The sequence below is a fragment of the Primulina huaijiensis genome, chromosome 13, assembly GCF_012295235.1.
Source record: "Primulina huaijiensis isolate GDHJ02 chromosome 13, ASM1229523v2, whole genome shotgun sequence".
Lineage (NCBI taxonomy): Eukaryota > Viridiplantae > Streptophyta > Magnoliopsida > Lamiales > Gesneriaceae > Primulina > Primulina huaijiensis.
In genome coordinates, this window is record NC_133318.1 from 1101889 (window position 1) to 1117913 (window position 16025).

The window sequence follows — 16025 nt, forward strand, 5'->3', positions numbered from 1 at the left end:
AAACAATTTTTGGATCAAATTGCTTATTTAGGGGATGGAAAAATCAGAGAAGCGAAATATGGCTATTCAAAATTTGATATTCATGATGAAATTTTACCGAAAGATTACATTGATCTTATTGCAACAATTGTTGAGAGAGCATATATATTGTTTGTCAATATTGTCATCGATGCAACATATTTGCAGCAAAGAGCTATATTCACCTCGACTTTTGATGTTATTCAGTCCATAAATGAATACATAATTTCTATGAACCATTCCGAGAGAAGATTGTATCTAAATTCAAATACGACGTGCCATTCAGATAAAAATATTGATATATTGCATGATGTGCATACCCCAAAGTTCTTGAATGCAATTAGGTGTTCTGGAGTATCAATCATGAGTTAAACTTGAAAGTAAGAACTCTGGTTATGTTGGTGTGGAATATAAACCATTGTTGTGGATTATGCAATGACACTAAGTTGATTTTGACGAGGTTTGAAAATAATGTTTTGGAATGAAAGATTCTGATCGAAAGTAATTTAAGTCGTAAATTGATTATTTTAAGAATGTCATTGACCCATCTGATACAAGACTTCTTTTCAAATTTAACTAAAACAATTTCTTTTGATTGTATCATATGTAGAGCCGTCGATTTAAGTTGGGACGACACAAAACTTTTCTTGTTTAGCAATTAGCATGTTGAAATTAAGAAAATAATAAAGGATCGAAATAAATCGGTTTTTAAAAATAAGGTCCAATCCGGGAACTCGATCCGATAGAAAGAGAGAAACCAGAGTGTTCCCCAGAATCTCGATCGAATTCTCCAAGCAAACTGTATAGCAAGAAACAGTAATCCTATGCCACAGAAATGGATAGACAAACCCTAGCTTCATCATCTTCATCTAGCATAAGTTCTTCTATCAGTCCGCAGCCGCCGGCGGAGGATTCTTGGGTTGATACTTACCGCAAGTTGCTACCTCGATGGCTAGCTTTTTCCTCAACTAGCCGGGTAAACCTATTCGTTTCCTCTTATTTACTGGCTGATTGTTTTAACTTGTTGTTTTGTTTAGTTTTTGTAATTGTCTTATCAGTTTGATGGAATTAGTCAGTTGTGTACAGTTCTGGTAAATGTGGATTTTTCAAATTTTTATTGCCTGAAAACGTGTATGGCAGGTTTTCATTGTTTATTTGGATTCTTGTGTCAAGAACCTAGTAAAAGACTAATGTTTTAAGCCCGTGGCTTGCGTTCTTGTTACAAAAGTCAGATCTTGTTTTTGGATAAGCTTAATGAGCTTGTTGGAAGTATTTGATTTTGATTTTTGGGAAGATTTGCAATGAAGGATATATTTTACGGTCAAGTTCCAACTTTTTTCCCTTGAGCGTGGGCTGCTGAGTAGAGGTGTTGGGGTACTCAAAACTTCAACTAGTTTAGTTTTCTTGTTCCTCCTCTTCATCTTATGACTATTATATTAGATATTTTTCTTTAACAGGAGGTAATCCCAATCGAGATTTCTAGAGTTAACCAGTTTGATGCTGCAAGACTCGATATTGAAATGTCAGCCATGTTGAAAGAACAGTTGGTTAAAGTTTTCTCTTTGACGAAGGTAAATGTCTCACTGCTAAGTTTTTCTCACCTGAAGAGGTTTCACGGAGTAATTTGGGAGTTGATAAGCATTTGATTATTTTGCATGCCATTTTGAAATTAGCCAGGAATGCTATTTCAGTATGAGCCAGAGCTTGACGCTTTTCTTGAATTTCTCATTTGGAGATTTTCCATTTGGGTCGATAAGCCTACTCCGGGTAATGCACTCATGAATTTGAGATATAGAGATGAACATGCCTTCGAAACCAGTAGCAAAGGTCAGTGGTTCTTTATGTGGTTTCTGCTTCGTTTAGGTGAAATAAAACTGTTCAATTATATTCTTAGTTTGATCATGGTTCTCTTTTGCACAAATAAGAACCATTTTATGTTTTCTGATTGTCTGTGATCAGGTAGTTTAATGCTTGATCAAGATACAGATAGTTTTATTTCAGAATGCATTTTAATGTCCCCATTCTTGTAGGTTCTGCTATAATTAGTGCATTCTCTCTTTGATCTTGTTGTCAAAACTCAAAACCATCATTATCTTCTTAACTTTTGTGGACTCTACCTTGATTTTCCATTTAATATAATGCCAGTAACTTCATTGACTATTTTTTGGGGTAATGCCGATGACATGAAATTATGCTGGAAAGAAACTCACCACTGCCTATGCAACAGCATACCCATATGGATTTTGCTCGTCATCTTAAACAGGCACATTAGACAGTTCAATGCCATTCAATGCTTTGACTTGTTGAACTTTATTTTCATATAGAAATTCATGTTGTGAAATTACCTCGAAGGTCCTTCATCTGTGGGTTTTTGAATTGGTCATCAATGTTGGCGGAATCTATGAAGAAGGCATCTTAACTGTCCAACAAGTGAAAATTGATTTATCCTATACCTTAAGTACGACTGTTCTCTAGAATATGCTTATGAATGATATTTTTTTTTTTATAGAAATGACTGAGTTCTCTGAAAAGCCAATGCTTTTTATTGTTTCCTGCAACATCCATCTAACATCTAAGTTTTTTTTTTAAAATGTTGCAGTTGTATTATTTAGTTGACTCTTCAAGCCTCTTGCTTTTACTGCTTCAGTTTACATGCTCAACGTATGTGCTTTCACTTGTACTTTGTAGTTAGAACTGGGCTAGAGGGGCCGGGATTGACAGTTTCTCAGAAGATCTGGTACTGTATTGCAACTGTCGGTGGTCAGTATGTTTGGGCCCGTCTTCAGTCATTTTCAGCTTTCCGTAGATGGGGCGACACTGAACAGGTCCTTTTTACTTCAGGATAGAACTATAGTATCATTTTTTTTTTTTTGCATTGACAAGACATTCAAACAATCTTGTTTGTCCATTGTTGTGGATGCAAGAACACAACATGCACATCAATATCCATGTCTACGTACAATAAAGGTAACACAGTCTAGTTTGTTTTTTTCTGCAGAGATCACTAGGTCGTCGAAGTTGGTTTCTGTTGCAACGCGTAGAGGGAATTTACAAAGCCACATCATTCGTAAACCTACTCATATTTCTCTTGACCGGGAGGTATGTTATGAATGCAAATCTTTCACTTGTTATATCATTCTATTATGTGTGTCTTCTTTTGAGAAGAAAAAATTGAATATATCTTGAAACTGGAAATAAAAAACAGTTCTGAATGCAAGTTGCTGTTGTAAGCTTTGCTATATGAAGTTCTTTGGACATCTGTAGACTGTAATAGATGAGAGCTTGGAGGTGTTATCATGCGTTATATTTGTTTATCTTACTGATATTCGTATAGACCTGCAAAGCAAGAAAACTACGGCAGGATTTCTCATGGATTGCATGTTTGGCAGAGAAGACTATGTTGTGTTTTATTTAATGGATGTAGTTTAAAAATTTAGTACTGGAGCATTCTGTCATGAACATACTTCATGTTGGATTCAATTTTAGTTACATTGATCCTGAATCCCATGATTGTTCGATTTTGTCAATGTAGAAAGAAAAACTGCTGTGCGATTGGCTCTTATTATACTACATAATAGTCTCTGTAGCGCTCATTATGGTAAATCTAGACTGAATGATTTTCTGTGATCTTGCTTCCTTTCCCCATCCTGTATGTGCACTCAATACTTAAGCAACTTTGTGGAATTGTAACTGTATGGATAGGTTTGCCTCAGTGCTGAAGAGAACAGATTCAACTATATATGTCTATAGCTAAATTTTATTTTTTCCCAACAGCTTTAAGACAATGTCATATACTGTACCTTTCACATTGCATTCGAAACTCATACCTATATCCTCTCTCAAATTTGATACCCCCTTAGAAATTGTCATGGCCAACGAACACCACTCCAGCTATTAAGACTCCGTACCAAATTATTGAAAGTCTTCTTTCTAGTGATCTTTCAAATATTTTATTTCATCAAGCTTTGTTATATAAGTGAGCATAAGGAGTAGTTGCTGCTGGTATTGACTCTTCATATATATTCAGGTACAGAAGTCTCATCGAGAGAGCTCTGAAAGCTAGACTTGTGTATGAAAGTCCTCATATGAATCGATCTGTGAGCTTCGAGTACATGAACCGCCAGCTGGTGTGGAATGAATTTTCGGTGATGTCCCACTCCCCTTATTCCATTAAGTTAAGGAAAAAAAAACTGTTTTAACAAATCAATATACCATATTCTTCTCTATAACCCCTCTCTACCTTTTTTTGTGGAAGTCGCTGGTAAGTTTTTCAATTAGCTTATGTATTTTGACTAATTTACGAAGAATTTAAGGATTATTTCATGGTGCACTTTGTTGTTTTTTTACTTGTTTCATTACACCATTAGAAGCCCAAGAAAAATGGTTCTATGTGGATTGTAACTGCAAAAAGACTTTAATTAATTTTGTTGTATTTTATTTTTCGTCAATAACACTTAATTTGTTTATCTGAAAGTTTTTCTGATTGTATGCATCAATCATGTGTGGATATGCTTGGAACATCTGCCCATATCCTTCAATTTTACATACTGAAACATGAAATATATGCAGGAAATGTTGTTGTTGCTTCTACCTCTACTCAATTCATCATCCGTGAAAAATTTTCTCCGTCCATTCTCGAAGGATAAATCATCAAGTTCAGAGAGGGATGAAGCTCTATGCCCCATTTGCCAGACCACCCCAACCACCCCATTTTTAGCTCTCCCATGTCAGCACAGGTAGTTTGATTTTGTTAAGAGTTTATTTTCATATAAATGTCATAATCTCTCGCAGGACCCACCCATCTTAGGCAACACTATGTTATGTTTGTTACCACCTAGGCACTAGCATCTGACAATTTCCTTCACATGGTAGAAGTGAGACATTACAGAATAAAACTGAATGTTTGAATTGGTGAAATTTTGTATTAAGTTGGACACATATACTTCAATCTCATCAGATCTTTTTGATTTGCCGCTCAAATCCATGCCGATGTGATCGCTGTTTCTGGCAATCTAATATGTTTATAGATCTTGTGTGTTTTTGCTAGAACTCTATATGCTAATATAATCTTGCTGATAGGTACTGCTACTACTGTCTACGAACTCGCTGCTCTGCTTCTTCAGCCTTTCGGTGCTCTAGGTGCAACGAACTTGTTATTGCTATGCAGCGGCATGGGGTTACTGTCAACAAAACTACCCAGAATGAGTAATTGTTACTCAAGGTTAATGAAATATCAAATATTGCCACAATTAAAATACTGTGTCAAAAATACCAGAAGGTGGTGCCGTAAATGAAAAAATTATACCAATCCTTCCCAGGATCCAAGTCATTCCCCATCATGGTAAGCTGCTTGAAAAGCAAGACCAATCTTTGATCATTTTTTCTGATTTGGTGAGTCAGGTTTGTTGAACCGCTGTATCAGCCATTTTCAGTTATGTGGCCCAACCTCTTGTCAGCCTTTGGTAGCTAGAAATTCCAACTCTTTATCTGCAGTTGCAGTTGTAGAAGATGACTAAACTGGGAAATAATACACTGTCCAAAAAACTTGTTTAGATGAAGGCAAATTTGCCATATAAAAAGCACCTGAAATTGTTAGATTAAAATATTTCAAGTTTGCTAATGCATCATGTGTCCTTTTATGTGATGAATGCTTGTTTTTTTGTTGCCATTGGGGAAACTATTTACGGACATTTCTTTTCTTAGGTTGGAATGAAATGCCAACAAAAAGAATCCAAATTCAATGATGGATCATGTTACAACAATACACGTTTTTCCGCGATTTTTCTATTCGTCCAATGTGAGTTACATGTCCATTATAGGGAAAGAACCAAGTCTCTTTTTTGGGTCTGAAACATGTGGCGTGTCCTATTTATGGAAAACGATTTAATTCCATTATTCTCGTGGATTTGTGGTCAACTTATTTATTTTAGATACCATTGTGCCAAGATAAATTCATCATCACATCAGATACAATACTGAGCTGAAACATGCGACATGTTTCATATATTCCTAATCTTGAGAATACTCAGCTATTATAAATTTTCCTAAAAAAATATTTATACCGTGTAAATTCTTGAACACACACACCTCTAGTGTAAATGATAAGACTGTCGACATTGTATCTAACGTTTGACTCAAATTATACAAAATATTATAATTACAAATCATTATTTTGTCAATATATATATTAAATTATCATCTAAATGATATACATTCTTCATTGTCTCCTCCTTTGAACAACATTTGTCTTAACATATTTATATGCTTATCAAAATAACGGAAATCTAAGCTGAATTGTTATGGAACCTATACCCCATATTGGAACCTATTTATTTGGTACGTTCAAAGAAGGAGAAGGGGGGGGGGGGGGGGGGGCTCCAATGAGAGAAGCCGACTCTCCAATTTGATTCGAGTTTCCAAATGCAAATTCAGACATAACAATTATAAAAAAGAAACTGATTTGTGTCACATCCAACTTAAAAGTTGGTTCACAGAAAATTTTAAATGTTACTGGAGACAATTATTAACCAAATATATATATATATATATACATATAATGAAAATTTAAAATCTCTTAATTAATTATTTTTTTTGGTCGAAAGATATAGTGATTATAAATTCTTTGGCACATTTGGACAAAAGCATATTTTGAATGTAATATGTTGAAAGTTTTGAGTATTGTTAGTACCAAAATATATACTGGATGAAAATTTTTCGTTGAGGAGACTAATTGCGTATGGGAGTAGTGGCTGGTGGGTCAGAATAAAAAGAATGTTACATTTCTTTGCAATTATAAGTTAATAATAATGCACTAAGTACTATAATAAAAAAAATAAACAAGTGTTTAGTGGCTTTAAATTGTAATTATTAAATTAATCTCAAAATCCCTTGTAAAGATTATCCCCATTAATATAAAAATATACACAGTAGATTGGCAACAACTTTTTTGTTTTTTGTTTAATCTTATAAGGTCAATAATAAAATGGCTCCCAACAACATAGAAAACTCTAAAGCTAATCTTTTTTCTTCATTTAATTATTCAAATCTAATCTTTCTCCATTTCATTTGAAAAGTTCATTTGTTAATTATGATTTATTTTACTACCTAATGATAAGAAATTCCGTCCGTTACACACACAATCACTAGCCACTCAAGCATCAATATCTACATTATATTAAATGGAGTATTCCCAAAATTACCATTTCTAAAATATCCAATCTGTTATTTTTTTTTAAAAAAATTATTAAAAACCATCATAAATTTTGAAAATAACAAAAAACATTCTACGCCAGTAGCCACTTGAATCAATATCAAATAATCTCTAAGCGCGCGCGCTCACACACACACAAAAAATATATATTCACACATATATAACATAGGAATTTTGAAACAAACTCGAAAAATTTGATTAACCTAGACTAAGAGATCGAGCGAGACGATCCACATCTTTCTGCTTGATTAATTTCGAAGTCCTTAGAATCCTTTAGTTATTATCAAAGAATGATGTTCCGTGGGAAGAACAAATTCTTACGTGATTTGCACAAAGTAATAATCTTTTTTACGTACATATATAGAAATGTTTTATCATTGTTACTTTACTAAACTTATGGGACTGTTATATAGTCATTTCTCCAATATTTAACAATTTAATAAACATACGATTAAAGCTTATTTCTAAAAATATTACATACATATATGGAATTTAAGATATTTCATATAATTAATTTTTTGACAAATAAAACATAATGAATCTAAACCTAAACTTAACCTAATTCTCTAACAATTCATGTATAGTTTCCACCCCAATTCAAGGAAATAAGCTCCACAGCCTTTGTTTTTTGGCCTGAAAACACTCCCCATCAGCTTTTTCTGTCGCGCTTTATGATAAAGTTAAAGCAAAACTATATAAAAAGACAACATACATATAATAAATTGACTAAATAATAATAAAAATAAAAAAGTAAAGATGGAAGGCAGAGGAAACAAACAAAAGGCTTCCCCAACCCCACAAGTATAAAATACTCTTATTTTAATAAAGACATGGGATTTCTTCATCTTCTTCTGAGAAAGCAAACCATAATTCTGAAAGCTTCAAAAAAAGGCTCGTTTTGGTGCCAAAACAAAGAAGATGTGAGAGAGCAAGAAAAAAAATAGATAAATTTTGGAAAGAAAAAGAAAACAGAGAGATATTATGAAAAAGGGTTTCGATTTCTTGAAATATTTTGGAGGATTTCTGGTTAGTTTTAGTTGGTGATTTTGTTGGGTTTGAGTGACAAATGATGGCTGGAAACCCTAACTGGTGGAGCATGAATGGCATGCATCCACAGTTTTCTCAGTTTGTATATGGCTCAAATATTTCTTCGCTTTCTTCCACCCCTTCTGAATCTGATCATCATCCTGAACAAGATTTTCCTGTTAGGTCTTGGAGCCAACTTCTCCTGTAAATTTCTCTACTTCACTTCTACACAAGTAAATGAATTTTTTGGCATACCCTTTTAATATCGATCTCTATGTTCCGTTGATGTATAACGCATAAGGATTCGTAGAATTTTATTCTTTCATTACCATTAGCTAGTACTTTCTTAGCTGCTATCATCTTACCCTACTTATTCACACACTTAAACACATATTTTTGTGTGTGTGTGTTATAATTTTTCTGCTTTTTTTTGAATCTGTTTAGCTTTAACAGCCTTTTTATGTGAATCTTAGCAGCTTTATTACATGATTTTTTAATAATTTACCCCATTTATCCATGCTTCTTGGCTGTACATATCTATGCACAGATTGTTTAATTTTTACTAGCTAGTACAGTATGTGTATGTATGTGTGAAATTACTTGTTAGATAACTCCAGTGATTTTATGTATGTTGAGCATGGTCAGAGGTGGATTATCTGGCAATGAACAAGAAAACAGGTTTGGTGGCAGTCTTTTTCAGCAGCAAAAGAAGTTGGAGAATTGGGAAGACCAAGTCTTGAATTTGAACTCAACTTTTACAAGGGATTGTGCTATTAATCTTGATGTGAAGCAAGAAGTTTCGCAAACCAACAGTTGCGGCGGCGGCCAGCTTTTTCCGGAGCATCTAGATTATGATAATTTTCAGGCCAATAGTTCACAGACATCTAATTCTAATTGGGGACATCATCAAGTCATGCCTGTTTCTTCTCCCACCTCCTGTATCACAAATTTGAGTAACAGCTTGTTGAATTTCTCTGGTGGGAAGGGGTCGTCGGCAGCCGCCACGGAAGGAAAGAATCATCGGCATAATCAAGAGCATTCATCTGAGGTAAGAAAGCAAGATGGATAAACATACATATAGATATCATAGATAAAACAACTACCTGATATGCATGTTTCTAAAAGTATCCGTTAACGAAAAAACGTAAGGAATCCGTAAGATCAACTCAGAGATACAAGTCTTTCGCTCGATTATGATGTATATACAACCATTATGATTACGTGTTAATTATATACATGAATCCTGTATATGAACACTTGGTTAACAAATTGTTGAAAAAAGAGATCTTTAATGTCCAAAGATACATTATTACCACATGAAAACACATAAAGTAACAAACTTTATGATTTCCTTTGCACGCTACTATGATTTAATGATTAAACACATGCTTTACAAGGAATCCTTGAAAAGAAATTGGTATTATTCTTACGCGAATATATATATATATATATAGTTATTTAGCTGTAAGATTCCACTCCATGGTTTAGTTTTCTTGATGATCAATACTATTCTTTTATATTTTCCTTTGTCAAAAGTGCAACAGCACTGGGACTGGTGGGGTATCTAAGAAGGCTAGGATTCAACAGTCTTCATCTCAACCAGCTTTGAAGGTTAGGAATCTCTCTTTCTCAAAAAAATAAACCATTTGATTGCAATATTTTTCAGAAAATACGGACTTCATGAAATTCTATGCAAGTTTTCACAAATCTTGATGATATTACAGGTGAGAAAGGAGAAGTTAGGGGATAGAATCACTGCCCTCCACCAATTTGTTTCTCCATTTGGAAAGGTAAGTAAAATCTTACCAATTTTTTTTTTCTTTTGAAGGAAATTAAATTAACATTAACCACGATAAGTATTTACAGCATTTTCCAGAAGTAATTAAGTTCACCAACTTGTTAACTATAGCTCTTCTGCAACAAATGTGATATTCTCTTTAAATGCTGTTAAATGAATATTAAATACTCAAAAATAACCCAAAAATAACAAAAATATTCCTCTTTTCTTTAAACTTTATTTATCAACCCATCTAGGGTTGTCTTTTGAAACTAAAGTAGAGCTTTGATAAAAACGACTTTAGGGGTGTTGTGGCATGTTTCTCTTTTGCAGACTGACACTGCCTCTGTCTTGTCAGAAGCCATTGGTTACATTAGATTCCTTCAGAGTCAAATTGAGGTAATATTATTTTGCTCCTTCCATTATTCCTTCTAATTAATTATTCTTAATTTTAGCTAAAAATTATCAGTGGATGGTCTTTCATTTCAGTAAATTATTCTAGTACCAACCTTTCTTATAACTATTTGTTTTCCTACCTTATTAGAATTCAAATTGGAACGGTACGTACCATCCTATTGAACATTTAAGTTTCAAAACAATTTGTATAATCTTTTCAAAACTTTTTGGGAAATTGCAGGCGCTAAGCTCTCCATACATGCGCAATACTCCAGGAAATAGTTCACACCATTGTGTAAGTAATCTTTGTCTCAAATATATAAGTTTGTTTGTCTTTTCACACATATTTAAAAAAATTAGAAAAAACAAAGTTTATATTAATAAAAAAAACAAGAAAAATGTCATTATATTTGAAACAATCGTAAAATAAAAGGAATATTATATAATTGAGACAGTTAGAATATATCAAAAAATAAACTTTATATTTTACAATATTAAATTTGAAAAATATGGTATTTTTGTGCGTTGCCGGTGATGTTTGCTCATATAAAAACATTTTCACATTTTCTAATGCGAGACAAAGATTTCCGCACGCACAAAGTTCACAACATACATTGTGTTGCTAAATGGGAATGGGAATGCCAAATAATGTGATTTTTTCCGAATATAATAATGTGATTTTTTTTTTTTTTTTCTAGGTTCAAGAAAGGAATTGTTTATATCGCGAAGAGCCTAGCCAGGTATATACTAATAAAGGGGAATATAATTTAATTAATTATTAAAGTAGGATATTATTTGTTTCAAAAGATAACACTGTCTGTGAAAAAACAAGCATTTATTATTTTTATGCCTCGTTTTACTTAGAATAATATACAAAGATTATTGAAGTTTAATAATTTAATGACATAGAGTTCGTATATTTAGGATGTAATTAATTTGACTCAAATAACTAAACTATAATAATTTCTATATATATTATCAATTTTTTCATGATGAGTATAACATAAGTATAAAATCAAAATTTACATACTTCTCAAAAAACATCCTCCCTTTCAAAAATAAAAAACAATTTATAGATTATAAAAAAATTAAATATTTTTTTCAAATGTTTCAACATTTTAGAATTTTATTTTTAATCACATTTTTTAGAATGTTTAATAGTTTTTATATATATGCAGGAGTCACAAGGCCGAGGAGGACAGAAGGATTTAAGAAAAAGAGGGCTTTGTCTGGTTCCGATCTCTTGCACTCAACATGTGGGAAATGACAATATCATCGGAGCCGATTATTGGGCCCCGCCACCTCCTGCTCTCGGCGGTGGCTTTTGAGCTTCCGACCGGTCAACCGACGTCACGTAAACCCACGTCAAGTAGTAGCCCTTTTGATTTGCTGGAACATCAGAAGCAGTCATTCTCCAAAACTCACACGGCTCTGAATGCTTCTGATGCTACAGCTTGCTGTATTAATATCAATGTTTGTGTATTTCTTAAAAATTAATTCACCTTATAAATAATATGTTTAGTAGCTAACTTATTAAAAATACATGCATGAATGCTTAATTTGTAGTCTTTTATGTACTAATTGTGTTTCAAAATTTTATGCAAACCAAGTGCTACATGCCTGGATGTATGTATGTTTTGAATAGTAATTTTCACTTTGCTAAAGGTATAGTATGTTTTTTTTTTTTTTATATGTGTGTATGTTCGTATGTATGTATTAAAAAGAAAACTAGTTTTTATCGGCATTTAGAGTGTTTCTCTCCATAATGTGACGAAATTTTAGCTTTCAAATAATTAACATATGATATCTACTCCCACTAATATGCGAAAAAATTACATAATCTAATGATGTTGAAATTAACATGATGATAATTACTCTCAGTGGAGGATAGACTAACATTGTTTTTATTATTCAGACCAAATTATAAAACTATCGAGTTAAAATATATGGAAAAGGTAATAATTAACCAATGCACACTGATACTAATATATAAATGAATGAAGGAAATGAATCTTTTATCTTTATTTTAGGAATGAAATTAATCAAGAATAAAATTTTGCGTACATACAAAGGTATGTGTGCAGGAGTATTACTTACTATTTAGTCGATAATTTATGTTGCCTAAACTCTAAGCAATATTCTTCCATACATATACCTAACATTCTTCTTAACTAACTATTCAACTATATTAAGTTTGTACTTTGGGAATTACATCGAACTAGCTCGAAGCACCCACGAACAAACAATTTATATTTCAACATATTCTATTTATATATTTTTTTTGTCAAGTATGTTTGTCTTCTTGCAACGTTGATTTTCTATGTTGTTAAATTTCAGTATTAATACATTATTTTTTGACAATTTCAGTCTTTTTTTCTCGATGTGTCACTGATGTAGCACTATTGCAGAACTGATATGTGTAGTGTTACATCAACACTCTCGATGAAAAAAATAATAAATTGCTAAAAATCTTAAAATACGTGATTAAAATTAAAATTTGATGACATGGATGACCGAAATCACAAGTGGGCTGACACATTTTCAAAAATTTAATTATTTCAAACATATTAAGTTCTGGATTTTGAGAACTATGTTTAAACTTTAAAAACATTTTTTTAACTTACGATATGTAGCATTAGCTATGAATTATACAATTTCAAGAATAATATTGATTTTTCAACTTTATGGATCAATTTTTTTTTTAATATACAGTTAGAAAAACAGTCCTCGTTGCACTTTTGGGGGTATGCAGGAAATTCAACTTTCTCAGGTGTGATTGTACGTTTATGAAATGATGAAGAAACCCTCTCCATTTTTCTCGTCTGTTTAATTTTCAACTTTCACAGCTAAGTTAGTTCACAACTTCTTGACGCAGTCCTGACGTCATTATTTCATCATCCCACACTCTAAATAAAAAAAATATAGACTTTAATTTGTTTTTCCCTTTGCTTTGTCTGCTATTTACTAATCCACTTGTTCTCCACTCGCACAAGGGTTAATACTATTTATAAATGACATCAAGATCTCAAATTTGAGACGAAGTCTCGATTCGATTTTAAAACCCAAATATAACAATCTACTCTCTCTCAAAGTGGATAGGGTCAATGGGAAAATAAAATTTGTTGGTAAGCAAAGGTCAACACATTCGTCAATTCATCAATCATGTTGTCATGTTTTGCTTTTCAAAAGGGCTCTTATCTTTATTTCATTTTATATTTATATTTGTATTATGCAAATGTAGAAGGTCAAGTACGTGTTAGAACATTTGGCAATGGCTAGGATTATGTAATAATAAATTACAACTTAAGTTTAATATATTTACCAACTTTTTTTTAAAAAAAAAACAATTATATATAATAAGAATATTTATTTAAAATGACATTGGGCTCATTGCCCAAATTAAGCCCAATCCAACATAACTTGTGCCTCGTGATCAAACGCTTGGAAAGCTTTCACCTTGAGAAAAAATAAATGCTGGTGAATTTCAAGAAACAAAATAGTCTAAATATTTTCACATAAAATTGAAAATAATTCCCTTGAACGACAGTTCTTTAGAATTAACTCGCTTTTCCAACATTTTATATTATCGCGTGACACATAGAACAGACGCAACAAGTGTGGCTCGGTCATTTGCTTTACATTTATTGAACACACCAGACAAATAATAACCATCAAACATGCATGCCATGAAGGGAAAAATATGTAAACACACGGGCTCATGAGAATGAAAATTCCAAATTCCATTGTTCTTAGATGGACATAAACCGGTGGAGGAGTATTCGTCGTCTGGTTTCTGAGTTCCATCCTGTAAACAATCCACAAAAAATAAGCGTTGCGGTTCTGATAAGTTGGTGGTATAGCAAAGAAACAATATGTTGATCGAGGCCTCTAATCTTGAGTTGATCTCTAGACTGATCTTGACAAAGAGATCAACAATATGCGCAAAAAATGTGAGATATATATGACATCTTGATATGGAGCTTCTACTATATGATGTCTAGCCCTTAGTTTAATTCTCTTCTTGGACACCATCAGCCATTGGGAGCATAAAGTAGGCATCATTGGCAGATATATGAAACTTCCCATCTGGCATTCATCCCCTCAAGATGTTAGATTTGATAAATAATCAAGAACGAAAGGATTCTCATATTCGAGACGCAGAGAAAGATTGAGCTAGAACAGTACGTAGACTCTCGCCTCCCGTCGTAAATCATCGATGAGAAGGGTAAAAAAACTTACATTTTCGGGGGACGGTGTAAGGAAGTGGCCAAGGAAAATAAGAGCAAGCATGTGAATTAAATTGATGTCTCTGTAAATTGTACTTTATATTTTTAATTTGGGTCTTTTTATATGTTAATTCACTATTTTAATTTATTAACTTTTAGTCCTTTTCACTGAAATGCTGAATTGGTGTCGATAAATGCTTACTTGATCATGAAATTTTCGTATTGTCAGTACCGCGTCAACAATCCAAAGGAAAAGACTAAAAACGAGGGAAAAAATTGCATGATAGTAGACTAAAATCGTAAATTAACCGATAACAAGACAAAAATGAAAATGTGTGGATTGTAAGACCAAATTGCAAGATCATTTAAATGTTTTAATAAGATACAAGTGACTCAATAACCTGAAAAGTAATTTTTTTTAATTATTAATTTACGTGCAATCGTGTGTTCACTTGTTTAATTCTTCACTATATAAGATAAGAGTGCACTTGGATCAAGGAATTTGACGTTATATATTACAAATTCTTTTTAATTGCTCGGTATGAATTTTTATGTTAGGTGAATTTTAATTCCAATCATTTGTTAGTTTATAAAGATGCAATGATAATTGTGATATATTTGAAATGCAATTAAGATAAGCGTGAATTCAAATCCTTTATTCAAATCTCTCTCTTCCATATCAAATCTTTTCCACTCAAATGCGACCTACATGATGGCTATCAAAGGAATTAAAATCTCGCATTTTTGGGTCTTTTTATATGTTAATTCACGATTTTAGTTTTTCACTGAAATGCTGACTTGGTGTTGATAAATACTTACTGGATCGGGAAATTTTCGTATTGTCGATACCACGTCAACGATCCGACGAAAAAAGACTAAAAACGAGGGAAAAAATTGCATGATAGTAGACTAAAATCGTAAATCAACCGATATCAAGACAAAAATGAAAATGTGGATATAAATTTATATCCAATTATTACTGTAGGCATGCTTAATGGTTCATCGGTTTCGGTCCGATTCCAGTGCTGACGAATCAGGACTAGATGAAACCATTTGAAAATTGGTTCCATTTACCTTGGAAACAATTCCAACCGGAAGTCCGATTCAGTATCACAAGACCAATTGATCTGGTCCGGTTCCGAACCCACATTTTTTTATTTTTTTATTTGCTATATGAATAAAAAATATGTATTTTTATAACTTTTTCCGAATATTAAAGAATATTATATTTAAAATTAAAAACAATATCTTAAAAATTAAATATTCATTTGTTGAAATTTCAACTTCAAAAAAATATCAACTTTTAACAAAAAAAAAAAAAAACATCTCGATTTTCTTCACAATCATAATCAATAAAAATATTTCTAGATGA

General features: G+C 32.4%; 2 protein-coding genes across 3 annotated transcripts; both read left to right on the forward strand.

The window, feature by feature from the left end:
- Positions 1-717: 717 nt before the first annotated feature.
- Positions 718-5623, forward strand: LOC140991921 (peroxisome biogenesis protein 2). Its single transcript, XM_073462090.1, has 8 exons — positions 718-994; positions 1476-1589; positions 1692-1845; positions 2707-2843; positions 3017-3117; positions 4046-4163; positions 4588-4754; positions 5098-5623. The coding sequence occupies exons 1-8, from the start codon at positions 854-856 to the stop codon at positions 5225-5227; spliced, it is 1062 nt and encodes a 353-aa protein (XP_073318191.1). The 5' UTR covers positions 718-853; the 3' UTR covers positions 5228-5623.
- Positions 5624-8050: 2427 nt separating this feature from the next.
- Positions 8051-11948, forward strand: LOC140956372 (transcription factor bHLH68-like). 2 transcript variants are annotated; one of them, XM_073413095.1, is made up of 8 exons: positions 8052-8458; positions 8900-9302; positions 9791-9865; positions 9979-10044; positions 10365-10430; positions 10669-10722; positions 11126-11167; positions 11606-11948. In XM_073413095.1, the coding sequence occupies exons 1-8, from the start codon at positions 8295-8297 to the stop codon at positions 11753-11755; spliced, it is 1020 nt and encodes a 339-aa protein (XP_073269196.1). In that variant the 5' UTR covers positions 8052-8294; the 3' UTR covers positions 11756-11948. The 2 variants fall into 2 exon arrangements, with proteins under 2 accessions (XP_073269197.1, XP_073269196.1); XM_073413096.1 differs by lacking the exon at positions 11126-11167 and having other exon boundaries at positions 8051-8458.
- Positions 11949-16025: the final 4077 nt, after the last annotated feature.

What these genes read in the sequence shown, in the direction of transcription:
- LOC140991921 (XM_073462090.1), top strand. Translation starts at nt 854, where the DNA reads ATGGATAGACAAACCCTAGCTTCATCATCTTCATCTAGCATAAGTTCT. An exon ending in TGGTGTGGAATGAATTTTCG is followed by an intron (nt 4,164 to 4,587) that starts GTGATGTCCCAC and finishes AAATATATGCAG; the next exon opens with GAAATGTTGTTGTTGCTTCT. An exon ending in GCTCTCCCATGTCAGCACAG is followed by an intron (nt 4,755 to 5,097) that starts GTAGTTTGATTT and finishes TCTTGCTGATAG; the next exon opens with GTACTGCTACTACTGTCTAC.
- LOC140956372 (XM_073413095.1), top strand. Translation starts at nt 8,295, where the DNA reads ATGATGGCTGGAAACCCTAACTGGTGGAGCATGAATGGCATGCATCCA. An exon ending in TCTTGGAGCCAACTTCTCCT is followed by an intron (nt 8,459 to 8,899) that starts GTAAATTTCTCT and finishes GAGCATGGTCAG; the next exon opens with AGGTGGATTATCTGGCAATG. An exon ending in CATCTCAACCAGCTTTGAAG is followed by an intron (nt 9,866 to 9,978) that starts GTTAGGAATCTC and finishes ATGATATTACAG; the next exon opens with GTGAGAAAGGAGAAGTTAGG.